This window comes from Bubalus bubalis, chromosome 4 (genome assembly GCF_019923935.1).
Source record: "Bubalus bubalis isolate 160015118507 breed Murrah chromosome 4, NDDB_SH_1, whole genome shotgun sequence".
In the NCBI taxonomy this organism is placed as follows: Eukaryota; Metazoa; Chordata; class Mammalia; order Artiodactyla; family Bovidae; genus Bubalus; species Bubalus bubalis.
Genome location: NC_059160.1, coordinates 158,314,793 through 158,339,255, shown reverse-complemented (window position 1 = coordinate 158,339,255; position 24,463 = coordinate 158,314,793). Strand labels below are relative to the sequence as shown.

The window sequence follows — 24,463 nt, the reverse complement described above, 5'->3', positions numbered from 1 at the left end:
ACACTGATTCCATGCGTGGGCTTCCATGCCCACACCTGCCCTCTCTGGGCTGGGATAATTAGTTCTAGCTCCAGACCCTATTCGTCCCCAGGCAGCCCTGCTGGGGCTTGTCCTGCTTGAGAGAAAAGCCCCGTCCAGGCCATGACTACTCAGGTAGACAAGCCCCACAAATGCGATGCTGTTGGAGATGTATGCATGGCGATTTGGAAAAACTTTTGCAGCCTTCCACAGTCAGATCTGGGGGTTGGAGGATGGATCCGTTAAAAGAACCAAGCAGCAGCCCTGATCTTGGCTATCAGGAAGATTGGCCTCTACAAGTCAGCTAACACTGATGTTGGACAGGGATCCAGAGGGACTTCCCTGGTGGTCTAGTGTTTAAGACTCTGTGTTCTCATGCAGGGGCACAGGTTTGATCTCTGGTTGGGAAACTAAGATCCTGCATGCTGCAGGAGTGGCAGAATTTTTTTAAAAAAAAGGCAGGAGCTGGAGGTCAGGTTGGCTTTTGCTCAACAGGTTTTTTTGATCATTTACAAAAAAGGTTAACCGCATGCAAGTTGTAAGGATGCTGCATTCCCTGTGAAGGGCAAACATGATCCAATCTAGTCTTGAAACTCATACCCATTTGTTCAGCCTGGGCTCCTAGTTTGTTAGAGCCCAGCTGTTAATACACCCTGGGTTGTGGACTGCAGAAACCCCAGCAAGGAGCTTGCACACCAACACATTTGAGTAACACCTCCAAACACCAACTCAGAAATCAAGAAAACCACATACGCATATAATCTGTGGTTAAATTCACAGACGTATCCTAGAGGGGTTATGAGTGAGTGGAGTGAAATGCAAGGAACTGTTCTGTTTCTCTCTCTAGGCACATATCTGTATCTCCTCTTGGCAAGTGTCCTTAAAGTCAGATGGAACTTCTTTGCATTAAGTGAAGCTTGCATGTCGTCTGTTGGGGGCAGGGGTCACAAGCAGAGGAGGTGCGGTCCGAATAGAGGGACATGCCAAGGAGCCCAGAGCCCTCAAACCAGGTTCCTGCCGCCAAACTTCTGTGACCTCTGGCGATCACGCTCCCTCTCGGGAACTCGTTTTTGTCATCTTGGCAAGATGGAGCTTCGGCTGGCTGTGCGGCCCAGCTCTGGTTGTTTCTGACAATGGCTGGCCTGGGCTGCATGGGGGATGTAGCTGGGGGGAGGTGGGGATGGGGAGGAGACGTGGAAGGGAAGCTATGCCATGGTCCAGGTCCAGCCATCTTGGATCAGTGCAGCACCCTACCCCTAGCACAGCGCCTCCTGTGGATGCTTGGCAGAACAGCTGGGAGGTTCCTAATACTTGGTGGAAGAGCTGCACCCCGGAGAACTGGCCAGGGGAAAAGCACTTCCTATTTGTGCTGTCTTGCACTTGGTTAAAGCCCTCATCACTACTACTTGTTTTGATCCTCACCCCAGGCCTGTGAATAAGGCTGATTCACGTTCTTCATTTTTCAGATGAGAAAGAGGAAGAGCCTTCCCAAGGTTATCACACGTCAGCAGAAGAGCTGGACAAAACAGAAGTCTCCCCAGACCTCAGCCCTACTCTGTCTCAAGGACTTCTAGCGGGACAGCTCCTAAGGGTACCTGCTGCTCCTGTGGATGTCTCTGGGGCAACCAGCTTGGCTCCAGCCATCTCTGGGCCCAGGGCAGCCCTGGCTGGGGCAGCTGCCCTCGCTCCCACAGAGTCCATCTTATACCTCTGTGCCCCTGGTCCCGAGGGGGCATAGCAGGGGCGCCCAGTCTCTGCCCAGACCCCACCCTCCACCCTCCAGTGGCTTTTAAGTGCAGGCCCACAGTCGGCAAGTTCTCAGCGCATCCTCACTCTCTAGCTGCATCTGGTTTCCCACAGCCTGCAAGGTTCGCTGACCCTCAGCCTTAGTCAGCCCCTGAGCCTTTTTCAGCTCCTGCTCTTAGCTGGAGGCTTCAGGATCCAGGTGCTAGTCAACCTTGTCACATGTGGCCAGGGCTCTGCTCCCAAACTAAGAAAGCTGGGGCCCCAGCAGGACCCAAGCGACACTGTGAGGTCTGGAGTTGGAGAATAGAAGACATCAATCTGGCTCCTTGCTGCTGCCCAGCCTCTCCTGTACGGGGAGCGTTGCACATGTGCTGAGGAGTTGGGTGATGGTGAAGTATTTCCCAATTGCAGTCGTAGCCAGAGAAATAAATCCTTTGCCCAAGGCATTGTCCAGAGTCCTGGTTATGGGGGTTACACCATTGTACAAAACAGGGGTGACCCTAAGGAGCAGAGTTGCGGAGCGTGGCCCAGGCATCAGGGCAACTGGAGTGGGGAGAGAGGGGCCACAGGACACAGTCTAGAAGTAAGCTTTGCTGTGTAGATTCTTCTTCTCGAACTTTTGCCTGAGCTCAGAGACCAGAGCTGACTGGACGGGGCTTCCCACGGCCTTGCGTTTCACCACGGCCCTGGGTTTTGGTGATGGTTGTTGGGGCTGCTGAGGGGCAAGCGAGCCAGAGACGGTAGGCACCGTCCAGGGGGCCTGGCCCACGCTGGGTGCCGGGCTGGGTGGTGGAGGGGGAGCGGGGGCTTGGGGGGGTGGTGTGCTTCCACGGCTATTGTTGTTGCAGTTCTCATTGGGAGGAGCCTCTTTGAGCACAAACTTGCCAGCGGCCTTGGTCCTTCGGAACTTAAGCCACTCGATGCGGACGCTGCGGGGCGCAGGGCTGGGCCGCTTGCGGAGCACTCGCCGCACCGGCTGGACCCTGTTGGACTTCTTGTTGCGCCAGAAGGTGGCGGTGGAGATGAGGACGGTTATGGCCACAATCATGGCCATGATGCCAGCCAGCACACCCACGGCCTTCATGGGGTTGTCTTTGGTCTGCATCAGGAAGGCGGCCATGGGGCTTCGGGACAGCATCTGGAAGAGAGGTGCCCAGAGGACAGAGGAGGGGCCCTGAGCTCCCTTAGGCCAGATGGTTTTAAGCTCTCTGGGGTCAGTCGTCCCCTAGAGAATCTGATGAGAACTATGGGCTTTATTCCAGAAAAAAAAAAAAAAAAGATGCTTGGGGCTGGTGCACTGGGACGACCCAGAGGGATGGAATGGGGAGGGAGGAGGGAGGAGGGTTCAGGATGGGGAACACATGTAAACCTGTGGCGGATTCATTTTGATATTTGGCAAATCTAATACAGTTATGTAAAGTTTAAAAATAAAATAAAATTAAAAAAAAAAAAAAACACATAAAAAATACAATGCAGGCTGGATTGGATGAGGAACTCCTGTATTAGCTGGCACTGCTTCCCTTTGATGGGGGTGGGGGGGGTTCATATCTGCCCAAGTGTATTAGGAACCTCTTAAGGGATGACTTCCTGCCAGATACTGAGCTGAGAACCGCACATGATTTTACTTCTGCCTTTCAACACGCATGTGAAGGAGGCATCATGAGTCCCATTTCACAGGAAGGGGAAAGACTTAGCAAAGTCACACTGCTACAAAGTGTTGAAACTGGTATTTCGACCTGAGTCAAAGCCTGTGCGTTGGATGGCACAGGTAGTCTCTGTGAGCACTGGGTGGGTGTCTTTGGAGGAAGGTGGTCTTTCTCTCTCTGGCCATGTTGCAGGGAGGTCTGAGCTGGCCTCTGACCAACCCTCCCCGTGGGCTTTGTACTCACCTCAGGGTCTACGATGTCAATCTTGAGCAAGGCCGTGGTGCTGAAGGATGGGGAGCCACGGTCCTTGGCCTGCACCTCTAGGGACCACGTGCGGTCCCCATTGGGCGTGATGTTGTGCAGGGCATCCAGGGATCGGATGGAGTTCTTGAGCCAGATCTCCCCCGTGTGTGCGTTGATGTCGAACACGTTGGCCGGCTCTGCGTGGGTGATGGAATAGTCCACTAGGTTGTTGGGCTCTTCTGCGTCCTGGTCTGTGGCCTGTGCACGGGGAGGGATAGGCGGAGCTGGACTCCGAGGGTCCTATTTGTGTCCCCTGGCTGAACCGACAGGTCATATGCGGTTTGCTGGGTTGATGGGAAATGGTCCTAATCCTATTTTGAATGAGTGGAGCTGGGAGAGGAATTGCATGAGCCGGGTCTGTGCTTGGCTATATACGTGTGCTGTCAGTCTCAGAACAAGCCCAGTCAAGTCAGTGCTGGTAAGAAACAAAAAGCCTGGAGGCTGAGCGTCTTGCGTAAGGATGGAGAGGGAGAAGAAAGGGAGCTGGGGTCCAGAGTCAAGCCTGTTGGGTTTTGGGGTTCATGCTTCCTCCATGTTGGGAAGGCAGAGCAGTGGAGGAGCAGTGCTGTGAAAGCAGGCAGACAGCTGTGTGAACTCAGGCCAACCAAACATGCAACCTGCCTGAGCCTCCATTTTTTAATCTGTAAAGTGGCAATAATATCTTCTTTCTCAGAGGTTAATTCTGGGTGGAGGTGGGCATGGGGGTATACAGTGAAAATGTTAATCTCTAAGTCATGTCCAATTCTTTGTGACCCACGTCCATCCTTTGCGGTCCCATGGACTGTAGCCTGCGAGGCTCCTCTGTCCATAGAATTCTCCAGGCAAGAATAGTGGAGTGGGGTGCCATTCCCTTCTCCAGGGGATCTTCTTAATCCAGGGATCAAACCCGGATCTCCTTCATTGCAGGCAAATTCTTTACTATCTGAACCACTAGGGGTATATAAAGTACCTTAAAAATCATTGCCTATTTCAGGAGTCCAAGATATTTGAAAAGACATTCTTAAGCCGCAGCACCACTTGCAGCTGCAGGAACAAAGCTTTTTTTTTTTGGTCTAAGAATGATGGACATTTAGACACTGGCACCAGGCTCATACCTGGCCAGTGCCACACCAGGGGTGGGCAGAGCAAGGACAGAGAGGAAGGGAGTGGGCACTGCCGGGGAAACAGCCAGGCTGCTGGTGTGGGGGTTGCTGGTGGCTGCTGGGGGGAGCAGGGAGGAGTTAGCCACAGTGACTCCAGAAGTGCCAGGTCCAGGACGGCCAGAGTCAGGGGCTCATGCAGAGCCTGGCATCGTCATGTGGCTGGTGCCCACGGAGGGGCAAGGCCAGCCTTCAGTCCATGGTGAGAGGGTGGAGGGGCCCGGCAGGCAGCAGCATCTCCAGCCAGGTTCTGGGCATCTGGCTAGCAGCTCCTGGATACAACAGCCGGACGCTGGTAAGCTGAGTCGTGGCTTCTAGCCTGTTGGATGCTCATGTGGGGAAACGCCGTGGGGACCCTGCTTCCCCAGGCCAGTCACTCCTGCAAAGCTTGAAGGGAGGGTCCCCATGGGGCTCTAACCAGAAGCATACACAAGCTGCCAGCATCGGGCCCACAGATCCTCTCGGACAGTACTGGACTGGTGGCTGGCTCCCACAGTGGGCCCGAGATACTAAGGCAGGAAGCCACCTAAGCCCGCTGGGGCGGGGCAGGGAGAGGACAGGCTCCGAGGGCCTGCAGCTGGCCAAGTGTGCAGTGACCAAGCCACAACGACAGCTTGGCTACTTTTGAAGCTCACCTCAATTTTCACCGGGGTCCCCAGCACCATTGTCTTCTCCTGGACACTCTTTCCAAACTGGGGGTAGTGGTCATTGACATCCAGCAGCGTGATGAACACCTCGGCCAGGCTGTACCTGCCCTCCATGTCCTCTGCCTTCACGTAGAAGTTGTACCTGGAAGTGGCCTCAGCGTCCAGGCTGGCCCAGGGCTGGGTGTAGATGATCCCCGAGGACGGGTGGATCAGGAAGCTGCCGGGCACAGAGAGTGCAGCAAGGGTGTGCAGTACATACGTACACGTACATACGTGTGCACACACATGCCTGCAGTAAGGAGCCACCTCCAAAAAGAGGCGGCGATGCATTGGGCAGCTTCTCTGGGCATCCCGTCTGTTCCTCTCCACATCCTCACAGTCTGACTCAGGGAGGCAGGGCCACTCATCTATTTACTATCAATGTTGAACTTCACCCGAGTCACAGCCCTTCCCTCTCCTCCCATGGCCTGCCTCTCCCCAGCCCAGCACTGCTTGCCTGGCCCCGGGGCCATGAGCCCCAGCTCCAGGTTGTGGTGATGACCTTACTTCTCTCAGACGCACCTCATCAGGTGTATCCCCTCTGCCTCGGGCTCTCTACAGCTGCCCTTCATTCCCGGCCCCCAGGCTCACCTCCCCAGCCCAGGTGCCGTTCGGCCCAGGCTCCTCCTGCCTTCAGCACAGATCCTCCTCCACCCTCAGCCTCCCAAATCCCTTGCCCAAGGCCCTGACTGGGTTTCTGGATCTACTCACAGGTCGGCCCCAGATCCATAAATGGAGTATTTGACTTCACCCCAGGGACCTGAGTCTGGATCCACAGCCTGGAAGAGAGAAAGCTCCCGGTGGCCCAGGTCCCTTTGTCAGGGCATGTTGGCAGCCCTTGCTTTCAAGGTCCACACGAGGATTTGGGTGGGGTGGGAAGATTGCCCAGCTGGGGAGAACTGGAGGCCTGCACTGGAGCCCTAGTTTCGCCTCAGGTCTAAAGCGTTGGAGGAACCAGATCTGGAAGGCCTTCTACTTATCGTTACATGTCCTCATTATCATCCTGAGAGGTGCTGTTATACCCATTGTACAGAAGAAAAACTGAGGCTCAGAGAGGGCACGTAGCTTGTCCAAGGACACAGCCAATGAATGTGGGTTTATCGAATCAAACAGGAGCCCAGGTTTGTCTGACTTCACAAGGGCCCCCTTCAGTGGGGCTCACAACCCCACCCCCAGTCCCTGGGGCAGCCCTCAACCCACTGTGACAGCCAACACGTTGGAGCCCCCGGGGGCGTTCTCGGGGATCCTGGCGACGTAGTAGTGGGAGGTGAACTTGGGGACGTTGTCATTGGTATCCAGGAGCTGGATCACAACATCCGCCGTGGAGCTGAACTTCTCTGGGGTGTTCACTTCAATGGCCAGGAGCTGGGGAAGGAAGGAAAAGGAAGACATCTGGATGCCAGTTGCTCTGCAGAGAGCCTGTCACATCCTGTCTCGGTATCACCCGGCACCCACCTGCCTTGCCTCCCAGTTTCTCTGCTGCCAGCCAGCTATTCCTGCCGCCACCTGCAGGGGGCACCTCTAAGGCAAACATCATCCCCCTCCCCCGCCACCCCCCCCCCCCCCACGCCGGGCAACTGACTGCCGGGTTCCTTAGAGTTGGCATTTGCATTGGAACCAGTTTCTTTTGCTCCATTGGTTTGCATATTACTTTTTTTTTTTTTGCTTTCAATTTAAAGCAACTTTGCTTCATAATATAATTTAGTATCTGTTAGAGCAAATTCTTGCCTCATACTCTTTTTTTCCCAAATTCCCTGACTGTTCTTATCTGTTTGTTTCTCCAGATAAAAGCCAGTATAATTGTGTCGAGTCCCCTATGTCCTCCCCTAAGGAAATTTTGGGTAAGATTTAATTGAAGTGGTATTAGATTCTTTATTAACCTGATGAGAATTTGCATTTTTGAACAGGGTTTGTCTTTATATTTCTCGCCTTCTTTTATCTTTTTGTTAAATTTGTACATTTTTTGTTCTTTATATGCTCCAATCTTGTTATGGTAACTCTTAGGAATTTTATTAGTTGTTCTTATAAAAGTTTTCTCTAATTCTATTATTCTCTTTGCTATTTTTTTGGAATGCAGGCAAATTATTAGATTTTGTGACCTAACTTTGTAATCCATCATGTTAGCAACTTTGCAGTATCTAACAATGTTTTGATCATTTCTTTTAGATTTTTCTAAGCAAGCAATCACATCATCTAAAAACAATGATAACTTTATCTCTTTCTTTCTAATGATTCTACCTTTTATTTCCTTTCTTATTTAGGAATAACGTTTAATTCTAGGAACGGTGTTAAACAATATTGGTAAGAGCAAGGTATCCACGTTTTGTTCGTGACTTCAAAGAATGCTTTTAAAATTTCACTTTCATTGGTTGATTGATTGAAGTATAGTTGACTAACAATGTTGTATAGAATTTCACTTTTAAGTATGATGTTAGCTATCAATATGTATGCATGTATAATTATAAATAATTATAACAATTTAAATTAATATCAGCAAAGTACTTTTTCTTTTTATTAATATTGGGTTGGTCAAAAAGTTTGTTTGCATTTTTCCACAACATCCAACATCTTATGGAAAATTCCGAATGAACTTTTGGGTCAACCCCATATTTATTTACATATTTATGTAAATATATATTATTTTTATGTGTTTATCATTTTGAATAATTCCAAATGCAAGGGAACTTTTCTCATCCTTTGCTAAAGTTTTTAACAGAACAATTGGCATGTAGAGTGCAAACAAGAAAACATCTCTCCTGATGATCAAAGAGTTTTTTCTCTCAGTCTGTTCACATGGCACATTACATGGGTGGTTTTTCTTTGGCCCACCCTCCTCCTTGCATTCCTGGGGAGAGCTGTAGACAGACACTGGAGCTCAGTGAGGCTGTGGAGTAGAGGGGAGCTCTTGCATCATACTTTTCCTCTCCCCGCTGCTCCCCAAGTCAGAAGGGGGAGCAGAGGGAAAGAGTAGGGCTAGGAGGGGTAGGGGTGACAAGAGACCCCCACGGATGAATCTAGGTACTACTGTCACAGCCCTGCCCCCGTTCAAGGTCCTGCACAGCATCACTTACCTTGAAGGTCAACACTTTGGACTTTTCAAAGTCAATGGCGGCTGAGTTCTCCACAATGATCGTGACTTGGGCTTCATTCAGGACCGTCTGCGGGACCACTCGGAAGATGCCCCCAGGTCCCACCAGCCGCAAGTTGAATTTGGCATTGGCTCCCTGGGCAACAGTTTGGAGAGCAGAAACAGGGAAGATGAATGAGAATGAACCTCATTATAGAGTCGTGCTGTGCAAGGAGACTTTGCATGCCCTTGACCCTGGGAGGTAAGTATTCTTAGGAGAGGTGATCAAGAATCAGAAAAGCTGAGTGAACTACGAGGACTAAGCGAAGAAACAAGCACAGAAAGCCCAGCCCTGCGCTGGGCACAGGACATATTCACAGAGTGTGGAGGGTCAGACAGAGAGGTGCTTTTAGTTTTTAAGGCCTCATGCATGGCTTGCAGGACTTCATCGCCCAGCCAGGGGTTGGACCCTGGGCACTGGCACTGAAAGCCGGGAATCCTAACCACTAGGCTACCAGGAAACTTCCAGAGGTGCTTTCTTCCGACTGGCTTTTCTTTTTAATTGATTGTGAATATCTTTAGGCCATGCAGCTAGTCTCTGGTTACCTACCCTCCCTCCTCTCCCTCTTGGTTACCCACTCTTGCCTCATTCCTTTTGTGACCCTTTAGCCCCGGTGACATCAGTGGGAAAGGTTCATGCAGGCTCAGCTTTGGGCCTTGGTCCCCAGCGGTTTGCAGGAAGACAGGTGGAGGGCAGGACCACAAACCTGGTCTGAGTCATTGACGGTGATCTTGAGGCCCCGAAGAATCTCCCCCTGGGGCGGGTGCTCATACATGGACAGCTCAAATCTGTTCTGGGGTCCACTCTCCCCATAGAATGTCGGTGGATGGTTGTTGAGGTCCACGATCCGGATGGTGACAGGCACCATGGCCTGGGCAGCTGGAGTCCCTGCAGAGCTGACCTCAGTCACCTGGGTGGGGGACAGGTGGCTATGGCTGTGTGGCAGGCTGACTCCAGCATGGCCCCAATGATCCCTGCTTCTTGGTATCTATGCCCTCATGTAATCTCCTCTTTTCTTAGAAAAAGAAAATTTATTTGTTTGTACCAGGTCTTAGTCAAGACATGTGGGATCTAGTTCCCTGATCAGCGATTGAACCCTGGGCCCCCTGCACTGGGAGCATGGAATCTTAGCCACTGGACCACCAGAGAAGTCCCTGTAATCTCCTCTTTTTGAGTGTGGCTTGGCCTAGGAACCTGCTTCAAACTGATAGAATATAGTGGAGGTGCTGAAATATCATTTTGTGATTAGATTAGATCATAACTTCTGTTTTTTAGCAAAGCAGACAGCTCTGTTGACAGCTTCTCTGATGTTTCAAGGAACTAATGGTGATCTCCAGTCGACAGCTGGAGAGGTTCTTAGTCCAACAGCCCGAGAGGAAGTAAATCCCGCCAAAAATCCTTGTGGGCCCAGAAGCTCATCCTTCCTTGTCGGGCTTTCAGATGAGAACCGGGTCTTGGCTGAATATCTGTTGGCAGCCATGTGCGAGACCTTGAAACTGCGGACCCAACTAGGCTGACCCTAGATTCCTGCCCACAGCAACCCCAGTGTTTAAATATGTGTTGTTTGAAGACAATAAGGTTGTGGTACTACATTACAACAGTCCTAGGAAACAGGGCTATTGCTAGTCCTGTTTTACAGATGAGGCGGGAGGGGTCAGGTGGTCACCAGGGGTCACACAGCTGGACTAGAAGATGCGTCTGATTCCTTAGTCAATGCGCTCTCCTCTGCATCATACCGACCCCTTCTTGTAGCCAGACACAGGTTCAAACCCTAGCTCTGCCATATTCTGCCCTTGTGTCCACTTGCCAGGGGGAGGCTGCAGGGAAGGCAGGTGGGGTGATGCAGCATGGATGACTAATTCAGCCTGCAAGCCGGGGCTGAGTGTCCACAGGTACCTCATGGGCATGTGGCAAGTGTCACATGAGGCCTGGAAGGGCTCCCTCCCCCTTCCTATAAGCAGGCTCTGGCCTTCAAATTACCATCCTCTAATCACCCTCCCGGACTCCACTCTGTCATACACTAGCTGCTTCATAACTCTTCTTTTTAATTTTTAAAAAAATTTTATTTATTTATTTTTGGCCACATCCCAAGGCATTCGGAACTTCCCTGACCAGGGATGGAACCCATGACCCCTGCATGGGAAGGGTGGAGTCCCCGCTGCTGGGCCACCAGGGAAGCCCCACTCTTCTTTTCTAGAACTTATTCCTCTGCCTCCTTTTCGCTCCTCCCACTCAGCTGTCAGCCTGTCCCCAAGTCAGATGCTTCACGCCGATCCCCACACCGCATGTGGCACGGCCACTCTCCCTCACCCTCCCGCGTGCTCCGTCCCCTCGGCTAATGTGACTCCACACTGCAGGTTGGTCTTGACCCCATCCCTCCTTCACCTGCTCCTCCCTCTTCCTCACTCTTAGTCGGGATGCTCCAGCAGTGGTGTTCCCAGCTAGTGGCCCCTCTCTCCCCCCAGCCCTCCTCTGGGCAGTCTCATTCCCTCCTAGCCTTTCACAGCTACCTGCATGTGGATGTTGTCTGAAGCTCACACCTGTACACTCAGGTGTGGATTTTCAACTTGAATGTCCCCGAGGCACCAAAACGCATCATGCCTGTCCTATCCAACTTGCCTCCCCTCCTGTGTTTCTGATGGTGTGGCTCTACACTGGCTTCTTCCCTCCCTCTCCTCTCCCCGACCCCTCACAGCCACGTTCCGTGGTGTCCGCCTCCTTCATAGTTCGCAGCCTGTCCATTTTTCCCATCCCACCTTCCCTCACCTCCATGGGCCCTTGCCATCTATCACCTGGGCTGACGGCTCTCCTGCCCTGCTTCTCATCTGATTCCCTTCAAACCAGGATTTTCAGATGCCAGGCCAGGACTAATGCCAGAACCACCCGGGAGCTCGAAACATGCAGAGTCCTGGGTTTCCCCCAGACATACTACTTTCCTATCCCCCGTAGCGGGCCCTGGAAATCTTTGTTTGCCAAGCTCTCTGAATCTGAGAATCCCTCTAGTTTAGTGAGCAGAGTGAGCTTTTACAAGACTCCGATCCTCTTCAAAACCTTTTCATGGCTCTTCACTGCTCTTGGGCAGGACTAGCTATATAGTTTGCAGGCTCAGTGAAAAATGAAAATAGCTGCCCCTTTGTTAGAAAATTGCTAAGAATTTCAAGACAGCAAGAGCAAAGCATTAAGCCCAGCGTGGGACACTTCTAATTGCGGCCCCGTGTAATCATACAGGTTGCATGGCCACAAAGCTGGCCCTGTTGCAGGAAAAATCCATACCTTGTATTCAGAGCCTTTGCTCCTCTGTCCCCTACTTGGGATCCAACTGTTTCTCCATTACAGGCTGATGTGGCCTCTGGCTCAAGTCCCACTTGCTCCTCATTGTCCCCCTGGTATATCATGTGCTTTCACTCCCAGCCTTGGCTCACTAGGCTTCCCTCGCTTGCAATGCCTCCACCTGCCCCAACCAACCAATGCTCCCCACACCTCTCTGCTTCCCGGGTCCTACCCACGTTTAAGGCATTGCTGCTCCCATCCTGCCTTCTCTGCCTTGCCTCAGCTCCCCACACCAGGTACCACCTCTTGCAGGTGTTCCTCCCCCTGACTGTGGGCCCTGAAGGGTATGGGGGGCGGCCAGGGTTTTATCACCTTTGGTGAAGAAGGCCAAGATCGAGGGAGGTACCTGTACATGCAGCTCATACACCTCTCTCCGGAGCTGGAAAGGGCTCTGCATCACGGAGATGGCTCCCGACGTCTCATTAATTTCAAAGGCTCCATCACTTCCTGTCACAGAGAGATGTGCCCTGCAGTTCTGAACAAGGCCACACGGTGGCGCAGGGGAGTTGTGCCAGGCCTCACAGGGTATTTCATTCAAGCCTCCTGTATTATTATCTGTGTCTTGCCAGTGAGGAAGCTGAGCTCAGAGGGGCTCAGTAACTTGTCTTAGGTTACACAGTGAGTGCAGAGCTGGGACTTCAAGTCACTACTTTCCGGCTCCCAGGTTGCCTAGTGTTTTGCTTCTCTCATGCATGCATGTGTCGTGTGTGGGTAGGTGTGATGGAAAGAGAAAGGAGAAATAAAGAAGTACAAAGGGAGGGAGATAAGAAAAGGGGGAGGGAGGGGAGAAAATAATGGGAAGAAGGAAGAAAAAGACTGGAGGAGGAGAAGGAGTAGAGGGAGAGGCAAGAAGGTGGCAGAGGAGACGGGGTGGGCTGGGTGCGTGGTAGCTGTGTGCAGGCTTGCAGCTGTGGAGGAGAGGGAAGGCAGTCAGGGGTCTGTGTGCCTGGGAGAGAAGCCTGTCTGTGACGGTGGGCACGTGTGCACGTGTGAGCTGCTGGAAGGGGAGTGTGCAGCAGGCATGTCCCAGGGACAGGGTCAGAGGAAGTGATGGTATCTGAGTGAGGGCATGGTGACGTGTGCATGTGTGTGGGGCCAGGCACCAGGAGGGTGCCAGCTACTGAGGGCTGAAGAGCCCTCCCCGAGCTGGCTCCTCCTGCTCAATTGTTGCCCAATTGTGGAAGGAGGCAGCAGACTCAAGCCCAGTGGGAACTTGGGATAATTTAGCTTCTTTGAGCCTCAGTTTTTCTCATCCATACACAGGGTGAGTATTAAGGACACCCTGAATCATCACTGTATTTAATTCACTTAATTCAGTAATATGCTCTAAGCCAAAACATTTAAAGGAATGAGAAGAAAACGTAGCAATTTAGAGTGTAAGACAGCTTGCCACCCTTTCCTATCACAAGCATCCGGCCATGAGCGTGAGGGAACCTGAGCTGGCGCCACGTGTGCTGAGCTCAGGAACACCACTGCCCCTCCCCAGCTAACGCGCCGCTCCCTGCTACTGGACTTGACGACAAGCAGGGCCCAGAGCAGATGCCCAAGGAGACGTGCCGCCTCCTGGAGGAACCCAGCCTCTCCTCTCCACGCACTTTGTCCTTCTGGCCTATAGATGAGGAAACTGGGACCCACAGAGACTGGGGATCTCACCCTGCTCACCCAGGGATGTGTACCTACAGCCCAGCAATGAGCCCCAGACTCACCATTCACCAGACTGTAGAGAACACGGTTGGGTTTGCCCCGATCTCCATCCATGGCAACCACCGTCAAGACCTCTGAGCCCTGGGAGGAACAGGAGCAGCTGCCTGAGGCCAATGTCGGGGGCCGGGGGTGGGGGGTGTTGGGCTTCTCCCTTCCCCAGACACTGCTCCCATCACAGAGGGGAGGTGCCACCACACTCGAGAGTCAGGCCTGTGCCAGGCCCCATCCTTGCTCTGCAGGGAGCTCATAGCCCCCTGGCCTCCCAGGGCTGGAGGGACAGCCTGAGCCCCACTGCTTGCCCTCCACATGGGTTGGCACATAGCTGCCCAGGGACACTCAGGGCTCCTGCCTGGGCCTCCTCCTCACACCTCTTACAAGCCTCCTTCCCCACACACCACCCTCAGGCCTCACCTCTCTTGCCCACCTTCCAGCCTCACACCTGCTGTCTCATCTGTCTTTGGCCTTCAAAAGCACCTGAAGGGAGAGCCGGGAGAGGGGCCAGGCAGAGGAGGTCCAGTGCAAAGTCCAGGAACTAGGATTTTGTCCTGCGGCTGCAGGAGCTGCTCAAAGGGTTTGGAAAGCTGTCTCAACTGACAAGCCCTGTTCAAGCCCTGCCTGCCACCCTCTCCTACCTCCCTAGGCAGACCCTTCACCCCAGAGGGCTACCCATGCTCATGGCTGCTTCCTGACTGTCTTCTCCCCCTATTCCTGGCACCTCTTTCCCCCTTAGCTCCTCAGCAGGACAGTCTGGGCTTCCCCCTGCTCTGCCCTACAGCCCCCATGGGGGAAGCCCAGCCTTTCTCTCTCCGTCTCTGTGTCCATCTCCGCCACTCAACTTGCAACTTTTGGAAAGGTGGTTTCTCAGCTTGGACCCAGCACATAAACGGCGCTCAGCAAGTGTTGGAAATAATGAGAAACTGGGGAAGTGAGACTAGAGGATGTAATTCCATTCCACGGAGAGTTCTGGAACTGTGGCCAGCTACGTGAGAGTTGACTCCAGCCTAGCCCCTGCTGGCTGGGAGCTCATGGTCTGGTTGGGGGGCATAGTAACACATGGGTGCACCATAGAGGGGAAAGTGGCACCTGGGCTGAGTTGAGAAAGACGAGGGGCATTGTGCCCATGGTCACATGCCAGGAGAAGGGAAAAGAGTGGGGTGGGGAGATGGGCTGGGCTGAGTAAAGGACGTAGCCGGCTCCTGGGTGGAGGGTAGGCCAGCCCTCGGATTCCAGGCCCAGAGCTGGAAACTGAGAGGCCAAAAGGGGCAGAGGCTGAAGACAGCCTTTGAGCTAGGCCTGCGTGCGATGTCTGACAAGGGTGATTCAGCAGCAAACTGTGGGAGAACTACTGGCCCAAGGGGCCTCAGGCTACCGGCTTGAAGGGAAGGAAGCAAAACTTTGGTGCCTCACCTCCTGTGTAGGGTGCAGGAAAGGCCCCTTTAAACCAAACCGTCAGCTCTCCTCCCAGCCTCTCTTCACAGCCCTTTGGAATGGCTGACACTTGCAGCCAGGCTGGGGTAAGTGTGGATGAGTGAAGACATGCCTGGCACAGCCCTGGCACCACACACGAGCAGCTTCTTCTTCCCCCTTAACGGCCTGTGTGTGGCCTGAGTCAGTGAATCCAGAACTGGCCGCCATGTGAGGTGAGCGAGCCTGGGCTGAGCCTAACCATCTCCACTGGGGTACCCTTGAGCAGTGCAAGGGACAGGGCGGGAGGCATCTGGAGGTGCCATGGGTTGAGGGGTGCAGCTACCCACCGGAAGGGTGTCCTCGTACACATAGCCATAGTAGGGCGTGCCCACGAAGACAGGGCCCATGTCCTGCACATCCTCCACATTGACCGTGACCACGGTGGTGGCTGAGAGCACCACGTCGGCCCCTCGCAGCTTTCCCCCGCCATCCTGCAGAAGAATCAGAGAATGAAGAGAGGTTGGGCTCCAGAGTCGAGCAGACTCCCGTGGAATCTGGCTCCTGCCACTGACTGGCCTTGAGGCCAGCTGCCCGCCCTGTTTCTGTGTGCTTCTATGCCACTTAGAGATAATTTTCCCCCTCCTACGGATGTTAGGAAAATTAAATGAGATAATGCATGAAGGTCTTCAGCCAGTGCTCAGCAGGTGCTCAAAAGCGTTCCTTTGGAAAGAGGGTTAGGTTTCTCTCCAGGGAAATCATCTCTGAAGAGTAGCAGAGGAGGAGGAGGTCAGAGCCAAAATCTCTCCTCCCAGCCAGGAGTCCAGCCGCAAAGTCTCCTGAGAATCTTCAAAGAATATGAGGTGGACCCACGCCTGAGGGTACATCATAGAAGTGTGCACCCACCAAGCCAGCCCTCATGGGGAAACTGGCAGGCAGGGTTGGCTCAGGCCTCCTGACATACACTGAGGGGGCTGCCCTGTGGCCTATGTGACAAGCAGGGACTTTCCTGGAAAAGAAAACCAGGGGCTTAGAAGGAAGGCTGGGGTTTCCTGCCCTCGAGGGGAAGAGCAGTCACTTCATTTGAATGCCTGCTGAGTTGCAAACCCTACACCACACACTTTAGAAATATGAGGAATTTAGTCAAGTTTTGGGGTGGGCAGATGAGGAAATTGAGGCTCAGGGTGGGTACTTGGTCACGCAGGCAGAGGTAGGATGGGCGAGCCTGGACAGAGAAACGGAGGCGCCCAGAGGCCGGGCTGTGTGGGATGTGAGGGCGTGGCCACTGGGCCTGCAGAGGGGAGGCTGGCCTGTCAGTCCTGAGGGGGCGGACGCCCTCTCCCGGGAGGGAATACGCCCTCTCCGACCCACAGACACCAGCGTCCCTGAAGAATATGTCTGCGTCCGGCAGGGTCTGCTCAACACAGATCCCGAGCAGCAGCAGCCCCACTCCCGTCTCGGTGGTACCGTCCGTCCCCTCCACCGTAGAACCTAACTGCTCCCATCCAAGGGCGGCTTCCCCCTACGGAGGCTGAGGACTGCCTGGATGCTCCCATTCCTCCCTTTCTGTTACCTTGGCAACCACAGTGACGAAGTGGGCCCGGGCCTTCTCGAAGTCCAGGATGGCCCCGGCCTGGAGGCGCAGCACCCCGCTGTGGCGGTCCACGGAGAACTCGGTGGGGCGCGGATTCTGTAAGAGCGAGGGGCAGGCTGGGCCTTGGGGCGGGCCCAGGCCGGCCCCAGGAGCACCCGCTCTGCTTACTGAAAGGGAGTCTTCACCATCCTTTGTCACAGGAACTCCGACCTAGGGGCTTAGGTGCAACTTCAGGGCAGTCAGGCTTTCCTGTCTCCAGAGTCCCCCTTCCTGGAGCTCAGGCCTTCCCCTCCCCATCCCTCAGTCCAACCAAGATGTTCCAGCAGGGCCTCAGGTTTTCTCTCGGCCTCAGCTGGAAAACAACGGGGCCCAGCTCGGGGCTAAACCCTGGCCCAGAGTTCCCAGGTGGAAACGGTCAGCAGCATGCTCTAACCTAGAGGAGGTGTGGACTGAAAGCTGTAGAGACAGAGAGAACCTTCAGGATCTTCCAACCCCACCATTAAGTGACTGTGGGTCAGCCAGGCAGCATCTGGGTGGGGCTGGGGGGAAGGTCAGGTGGGGACAGGAGATGATCTTTGATCTGAAGAGGGGGTCACTGTGGGTCAAGAGCTGTTGCTGGAGCTTCTCATGGGTTTAATCCTCACAACGGGCTTCGCAGGTGGCACTAGTGGTAAAGAATCCCTTTGCCAACGCAGGAGACATGAGAGACACAGGTTCGATCCCTGGCTCAGGAAGATCCCCTGGAGGCGGGCATGGCAACCCACTCCAGTATTCTTGTCTGGAGAATCCCATGGACAGAGGAGCCTGGCGGGCTACAGCCCACGGGGTTGCACAGAGCTGGACGTGACTGAAGCGACTTAGCACATTCACACACAATCCTCACAATCCAATGACGATGTGCTTTCCTCTTTCCCACTCGACGCTGAGCAGGGAAAGTCACGTAATGATTGAACCCCTGTGTGGGGGAAGTGGTGGGATCTCTCCAGAACCCATGGAGCCCAGGGGTGTTGCCAGGATTTCTAACCACTGAGCTATACTACCTTGAAAATTGTCAAAGCAAGAGATTAAAAGTGGAGAGAAGAGGAGGAGCTGTGGAAACAGCAGCTGTTGGGGGGGAGGGCAATGGGTTCTGGAGGAGCTGGGGGAGAGGCAGGAGACATGGGGTGGGGTCTCTGCCTTTAACAGAGTGCATTGGATGGACAAGGGCAGGGAGGGGGTGTTACAGCTCTGCTCCTCCTGAGAGCTGCCTCCCCTTCCCTTTTTCCTCTTGACAATTCTAGGCCCAGACAGGTTTCTTTTACTCTGTGTGGGTACCAAATGCCCAGGACATCTCCTGGGGAACGGATTGGATGGTGGTGAGGTGAGGGTCCTGAAATCTGGGGAAAGGAAGGCAGGTCAGCTTAGTGGGAGCCAGATTGTGCCAGTCAGGGGAAGATGGCTTCTGCTCAGGCCAGTCTCATGTCCCCACTTGTTGGTCTCTCTTCTGAGTGTACCGAGACCTCGCTGGAATGGGACACACTATCTCTGATAATCTTTGGGAATCGCTGAGGCTCTGACCTGATGGATGGAGGTGGAGGCCATCCAGGTGTCCCCACCAGCCCAGGCCCCTGGTTACTTCCTGAGCACCCCACCTTACCTTCAGGAAGTAGGTGACGCTCCCTGCAGAGCCGGTGTCCCTGTCCACTGCTCGGACCCTGGCGATACTGCTCCCAGAAGGTGTGTCCTGAGGGGCCACAGCCACAGAGGGTCAGTCCCAGGAGCAGTGACAGGAGCTCAGGGAGCTGGGGTGTGGGCCATGGAAAGGTGGGGTCAAGGGAGTGAGGGCTAAAAACAGGTGAAAGGCGGCCATTGACCCAGGGAGCATGAACAGGAGGAGGGGCCTTGGTAGAGGAGACACTCGAGTCAAAGTGGGGTCAGGAGAGGGGAAACAAACAGACATCCTCCTTCTGAAAACAGCTGCAGGGAAAGAGTGAAGAGAAATCTAGGGCTCCCAGTAGACAAAGGTTTAAATATGAAATGACTGCAAACAGTTAATAAACAAGGGCATATTCAGTATCACCAGGGGTCACATACATGCAGCTTAGAGCCAAAAAGAATAGCGTTCTCCTACTGAATTAGCAGACATTTAAAACTGCAAGAATCCCCAGTGTGGGCCAGGAACAAGGAGACATACCCTTTCCCATCTTCCAGGGTAAAGGCAAACAGGTTCCATTCTGGAAAATCAATCTGACAATGCCTCACATGTACCCACGCTTTGACCTAGCAATTTCAAGTCGTTCCCATCAGAGAAAAGGAACTTTTAAGTTCAGAGTTTGATGTTTCTTACGATCGCAACAATTTAAAGCACCTTTAATATCCAGACATAAAGCAATAGTTCAGTAAATGCTGGAAAGCTATTAAAATGTTAGGTACCCTGACTTCACGATTACAACTTCATGCTTATGTTATAAATTCAGTGAAAAAGAGACTGCAGAAAGCATATGTTTAGTGGTCACAACTATGTAAAACAAACAGAAAACAAGAACTTATAATCACAGAACTGACGAGAAGGAAATTCCCCCAAATTTAACAATGTTGTCTCAAGCTAGCGGGATTAAGAGTGGTTTCTTAAACTCTTTATATTTCTACTTGTCTGTATATTTCACACTTCCACAATAAGAGTACACTAAAATTCTAATGGAAAATGGTAAATAAACATTCCTTTGGAATAATAATGAATGTATGAGGGGATGGCAATGGAGGTGGGGGGGAGAACACAAAGGGGAGGGGTCTCCAGAGGTTAGTGAGTGATGGAGGGGCTCTTCCCTCCAGTGCCCAGTTCCCCTTGGCCAGGTCACAGGTCAGTCCAGAGGACAGGCCACAGGTTGGTGGGAGTCCATCAACACTGCTCGGGGGCCCCTCGCTCACCTCGGGAACCTGGACAACGTAGGGCTCCTGGATAAACCTGGGCGCCTCGTCATTGGCATCAGTAACTAGGATTGTGACTTTTTCCGCCACCTGAAAAGAGGCAAAGGGGACAGGAGTTGGGAGAGTGAGACCTTCTGGGTGATAAAGAAACAATGTCCTCTAACACCCCAGGTGTAGTCTCTGCCCCCTTCTCCCCTTCCTTCCCCCTTCCCTCCTTCCTTCCCTTCCTCCCTCCTTCCTTCCCTCTTTTGGTCATTCATGAAGCACATGTTATTATTAAGCAACCACTTGACGCCAAGCACTGTGTTCTGTCTGATGGTGTGAAATTTGCAGGGTGGAGTGGTGGGCAAAGTTCAGCATGTACAAGCGTGTTATCATTCAGCCTGACAACAGCGACATGCTGGGCACTGAGGGCAAGGGCCTGCACCGCACGACTCTGGGGGCACCATGCACCCCAACCTAGCTAAAGGCACTGGTCTAGGTGGCTGCATTCAGGGGCTCCGAGAAGAGGCATCTGACCCAGCCTAGTGGAGGACACCAGGGAGGCCTGGGAAGCAAGCCATTTGTCGGGTGAGAGGGAAAAGGGGGTGGAAGGTATGTCAGGAAGCAGCAGCAGCAGGGGCAAAACGCAAAGTGAAAGGCCAGGTGAGTTCAGAGAACAGAACGGAAGCAGATTTAGGGCTAGACGGCTGGTAGGGCGAATGTGGGAGAGAAGCTGGCTGAGGCTGAGGGTGTTCCGAGTGCCAGTCTGAAACTAGGGTCCATCCCGAGGGTAGTGGGCAGCAGCTGGTAGCACCTTCTGAGCCGGGGGACTGTGGCCACGCAGGACTGTGTTGCACAGTGGTGGCTCCAGGTTGGGGTCTGGGAGTCTTGGAGGGAGGGGAGCCCCTGGGATTATCTGAGAAGCACTAAAAAGGGATTGGTGCAAGTGGAGGCTGTGTAGGAAGAGGCAGGGAGGAGGGATGCGTGCCCAGGTATTCAGCTTGTGCGATGAGGGTGGAGCCAAGAGCCAGGCTGGAGGAGTGGTATCGGGGCAGGATAGAGGAGGCGCTGCTTGAGGAATGTGGGGGTGCTCCGTCAGAAGGGCAGCAGGCAGGTCTGTCTCTTCCCGCTCTCTCCCTTCCATCCCTTCTCTCCTATGAGCTCACTGGGGACAGATCTTGTTGGACTTCATCTGGGAGCCCCCACCCCCAGCCCCTGGGGGAGGGCATAGTGCTTAGAGGCGGGGTAGGGGGGGTGGGTGGGGGGGTGGGGTGAGGGTGGGGGGTGGGAGGTGGGGAGGAGTAGGGGTGGGGGGAGCTGCAGTGTGTACTCACCAGGTTCAGCCCATCGGAAATGCTGATAATGGCTTCAATCTCATCTTCCCTCTGTGAAGCACAAGGGCAGAGTGAGGATCCGGGAGTCGGAGGTGCCCTGAGGACCCCCGAAGCTGGGCACATCAGAGGGGCCCTGGAGCAGGGCAGGGTGGCCAAAAGCTTCCTCCGCTACCTCTGGCTACGCTCATGCTTGAGACCCGGTTTGGGGTTTAACCCATCAGGAGTTCTCATAAAACACCCTCCTGCTAGAATGAGGAGAGTTGCTAACCGGTGTGCTGGAGGACGAAGGAAGGGGTTTTTCATCCTTTAAAAAATGTTCCTCTTTCTTCCTTTCATCTCTGCTGCATTTCTCTGTATCCTATGGTTCCTCAGAGATCCAGGTCTGTGGTGTCTCAAACCCTCCCCGGGATACCGTGGGGCCTCAGTGAGGAAGGAGGTCCCCCGGTCCTGCCCTGGGTGACAGGCAGGGGCAGCACCGTCACACCTCCTCTGCTGTGTCCCCACCGTTTCCTTTCTCTGGGCTGGGGGAGTCTGCTGGCAGCACCCCACAGCTGGGGTCCAGGCAGCTGGTTCCCCTGCCTGGCATGGGGTCTCACAAGAGAAACATAGCCTGTCCCCCGCAAGATCAGAGCGCACAGAGGGACGTAGTTTTACCCAAGTCAGACCTGCCCTTAAAACCAGTCTTTCCAGCCCTGATCTGCTGGCTGAATTTTCTGTGACTTATGAGACCTCTCCAAGGATGCTCTTGAGGGAACCTTCCAGGCCACTGAGGTCCTCTGCACAGCGCAGGCAATGCTCCTCCCAGGTCCCCTACCTCTCTGTCCAGCTCTTCAATCAGGGTGATGTTTCCCAGATTGGGGTCAACTGAAAAGACGCTTCTAGCACTGGGGTTAAAGCTGATGTGGTAGGAGACAGGGTCTCCCTCAGGGTCTGTTCCATTCAGGGTGTACACATGAGAGCCTGGAAGAAGACAGAGGGGACACGCTGAGCACTGGCTGCTGACCTCGCCTCTGCTGGCTGCTTCCCTCTCTTCCTCTTTATTAGTCACTGCTTTACAGATTGTAATCTAGAATATAGACTACAGAGGGCTTCAGGGCTGCTGGGTTTAACTCTAGGGTCTCTGCCTGGAGCCAAGACTGGAGATGGTGGAGGAGGGAAAAGGGAGGAGTCATTAAGGTGGAGCAGAGAGCCAACTGCAGCATTGTTCCCCATGCTTGGACTAGTTCTTCAGAGAATTCTCAGCAGGTGCTCCTTTTACACGCACCTGTCCTTACTCTCAGGGTTCTGCCCATCCAGTGAAGGAGAGGAAGTGCGAATCTCCCTCCTCCTCCCCCATCTCTGCAGATCCCAGAGAATTCATTGTTCTTGGGCCGTTTTAAAGCTTAGAGCCCTGGGGCTCTGGGAGTAAGTGTTTTGTTCAAGGTCATAAATACAGAGGGTCAGGAGCCCCGGATCTGTGGACCTCCGCCTGCCTCTTGGGGCTGGTCATGTTTCTGGGCTTGCGGCGGGATCTCTAGAATTGCCCGGGCTCGGGTCTCCACGACTGCGTGGAGACCTTTCCCGCTAAACCCTGAGGGATTGCGAGCGCCTGCCGCCTGGCGCTCGGCCTCTCCATAGGTTCGGAGGAGTCACGGGTTCGGTCCCTGTGTCCAGGGGAACGTGGGCCGCTCCTCTGGGAGACTATGTGGGGCAGGCGCCAGGGCTACTCACCCACCGGCGTGTCCTCCGGGAGGCTGAACAGGGCCATGTTTCCGTTGGTGCTGCCCGCCCCGTTGTCGAAGAAGTGGGGGGCGAAGTTGGCCTGAGCTAGGGAGAGAACACAGACAGAGGACCGCTGGGAACGCGGAGGAACAGCTTCGCACCCGCTGGTCGCGCCGTCTGGCCCCACAAGTGGGGCCGGCGGTACTCCCCTCCCCGACCCCAGCGCACCCACCAGGTCCCGGGCTACCACCTCCCGTGCGCTCGGACTGGGCTGGACTTCTCAGGGACACGCACCATCTGGGGTGTCTGGGACCTAGGCAGCGGCCGATTTCAGCTTCATCGGTGGGCAGACTGGGAAACCGCGACCCAGAGAGGGACAGGTCCCTGGCCAAGGTCACACGGGGAGTGGGGACACCCTCCCACAGCTCCCAGTGCAGCCGCCAAAGCTGCTTCTGAAGTAGCAGAGAGCAGCGAGAGTTCCCGTTCACCCCGCTCAGTCCCCGTCCCCGTCCCCGGTCCCCAGCCCCACTCTGGAAGCGAACGGTCTAGCACTGTCCCTAGGTCCACCCGGGTGGAGCTGGCACCCATTTCACGTCCCCATTGGGGCCCGCTGGACCCTGCGGCCACTCACCCAGGCTGAGGAACAGCATCCACAGGGCCAGGACGGCCGGCGGGCCGCGCCCCATGTCTCCGCGGGCGGGTGGTGCGGCTCCCCGCAGCCGAGGCCGGGCTCCGGAGCGCGGAGCATGCCCTGGGCGCACGACGAGTGCAGAGCTGACGACGGGGGTGGCGGCGGCGGGAGGGGGCGCGGGCGGGAGTGCAAGGGCGCTAAGCGGATGACACAGCTCGGATCGGCGCCGCTGGAGCCTCCCGCCCGCCTCCTAATGAGACCAATTAGTGGGTGCAGAGCTGAGGGGAACCGGCTCCCAGCAGGGGCGAGGGCAGTGGGGCGGGAGGGGGGACAAGACTACCCCTCCTTCATCCCCCTGTAGCAGACTCCCTCCATCTACTGTTAGCAAGAGTTAGGGATTCAGGCCAAGGAGAAGGTTAATGAGCAGTCCTAGAATGTTGGGCAATTTTTAGGCCCCATTGGCCGAAACCTTTCTTGTTCAATCCCCTCGGGCTTGGCCCTGTGGCTGGAAAGATGCACTTTATTTATTTTTTGAAAAGTTATAACTAATTTTTATTTTATTGACATATAGTTGATGTACAATATTATATAAGGTATAGGTGTACTGATTACAAATAAGGAGTACGTCAAGGCTGTATATTGTCACTCTGCTTATTTAACTTATATGCAGAGTACATCGGATAAGGCAGTGACAACCCACTCCAATACTCTTGCCTGGAAAATCCCATGGACAGAGGAGCCTGGTAGGGTGCAGTCCATGGGGTCCCTAAGAGTCAGACATGACTGAGCAACTTCACTTTCACTTTTCACTTTCCTGCATTGGAAAAGGAAATGGCAACCCACTCCAGTGTTCTTGCCTGGAGAATCCCAGGGACAGGGGAGCCTGGTGGGCTGCCGTCTATGGGGTCGCACAGAGTCGGACATGACTGAAGCAACTTAGCAGCAGCAGCAGAGTACATCATGAGAAACGCTGGGCTGGATGAAGCACAAGCTGGAATCAAGATTGCTGGGAGAAATATTAATAACCTCAAATATGAGATGACACCACTCTTATGGCAGAAAGTGAAGAAGAACTAAAGAGCCTCTTGAAAGTGAAAGAGGAAAGTGAAAAAATTAGCTTAAAGCTCAACATTCAGAAAACTGAGATCATGGCATCTGGCCCCATCACTTCATGGCAAATAGATGGGGAAACAGTAGAAACAGTGAGAGA

The 24,463-nt window shown here is 54.0% G+C and overlaps 1 protein-coding gene across 1 annotated transcript; it reads right to left on the bottom strand.

The window, feature by feature from the left end:
* Window positions 1–272: 272 nt before the first annotated feature.
* Window positions 273–23,471, bottom strand: CDHR1 (cadherin related family member 1). The gene is made up of 17 exons (XM_006072366.4): window positions 23,254–23,471; window positions 22,632–22,727; window positions 21,736–21,881; window positions 20,922–20,972; window positions 19,606–19,695; window positions 18,335–18,421; window positions 16,678–16,794; window positions 15,455–15,598; window positions 13,703–13,781; window positions 12,343–12,443; window positions 9,373–9,576; window positions 8,610–8,762; window positions 6,739–6,903; window positions 6,250–6,317; window positions 5,488–5,716; window positions 3,654–3,911; window positions 273–2,902 (listed from the first exon to the last, which is right to left on the bottom strand). The coding sequence occupies exons 1-17, from the start codon at window positions 23,306–23,308 to the stop codon at window positions 2,342–2,344; spliced, it is 2,604 nt and encodes an 867-aa protein (XP_006072428.3). The 5' UTR covers window positions 23,309–23,471; the 3' UTR covers window positions 273–2,341.
* Window positions 23,472–24,463: the final 992 nt, after the last annotated feature.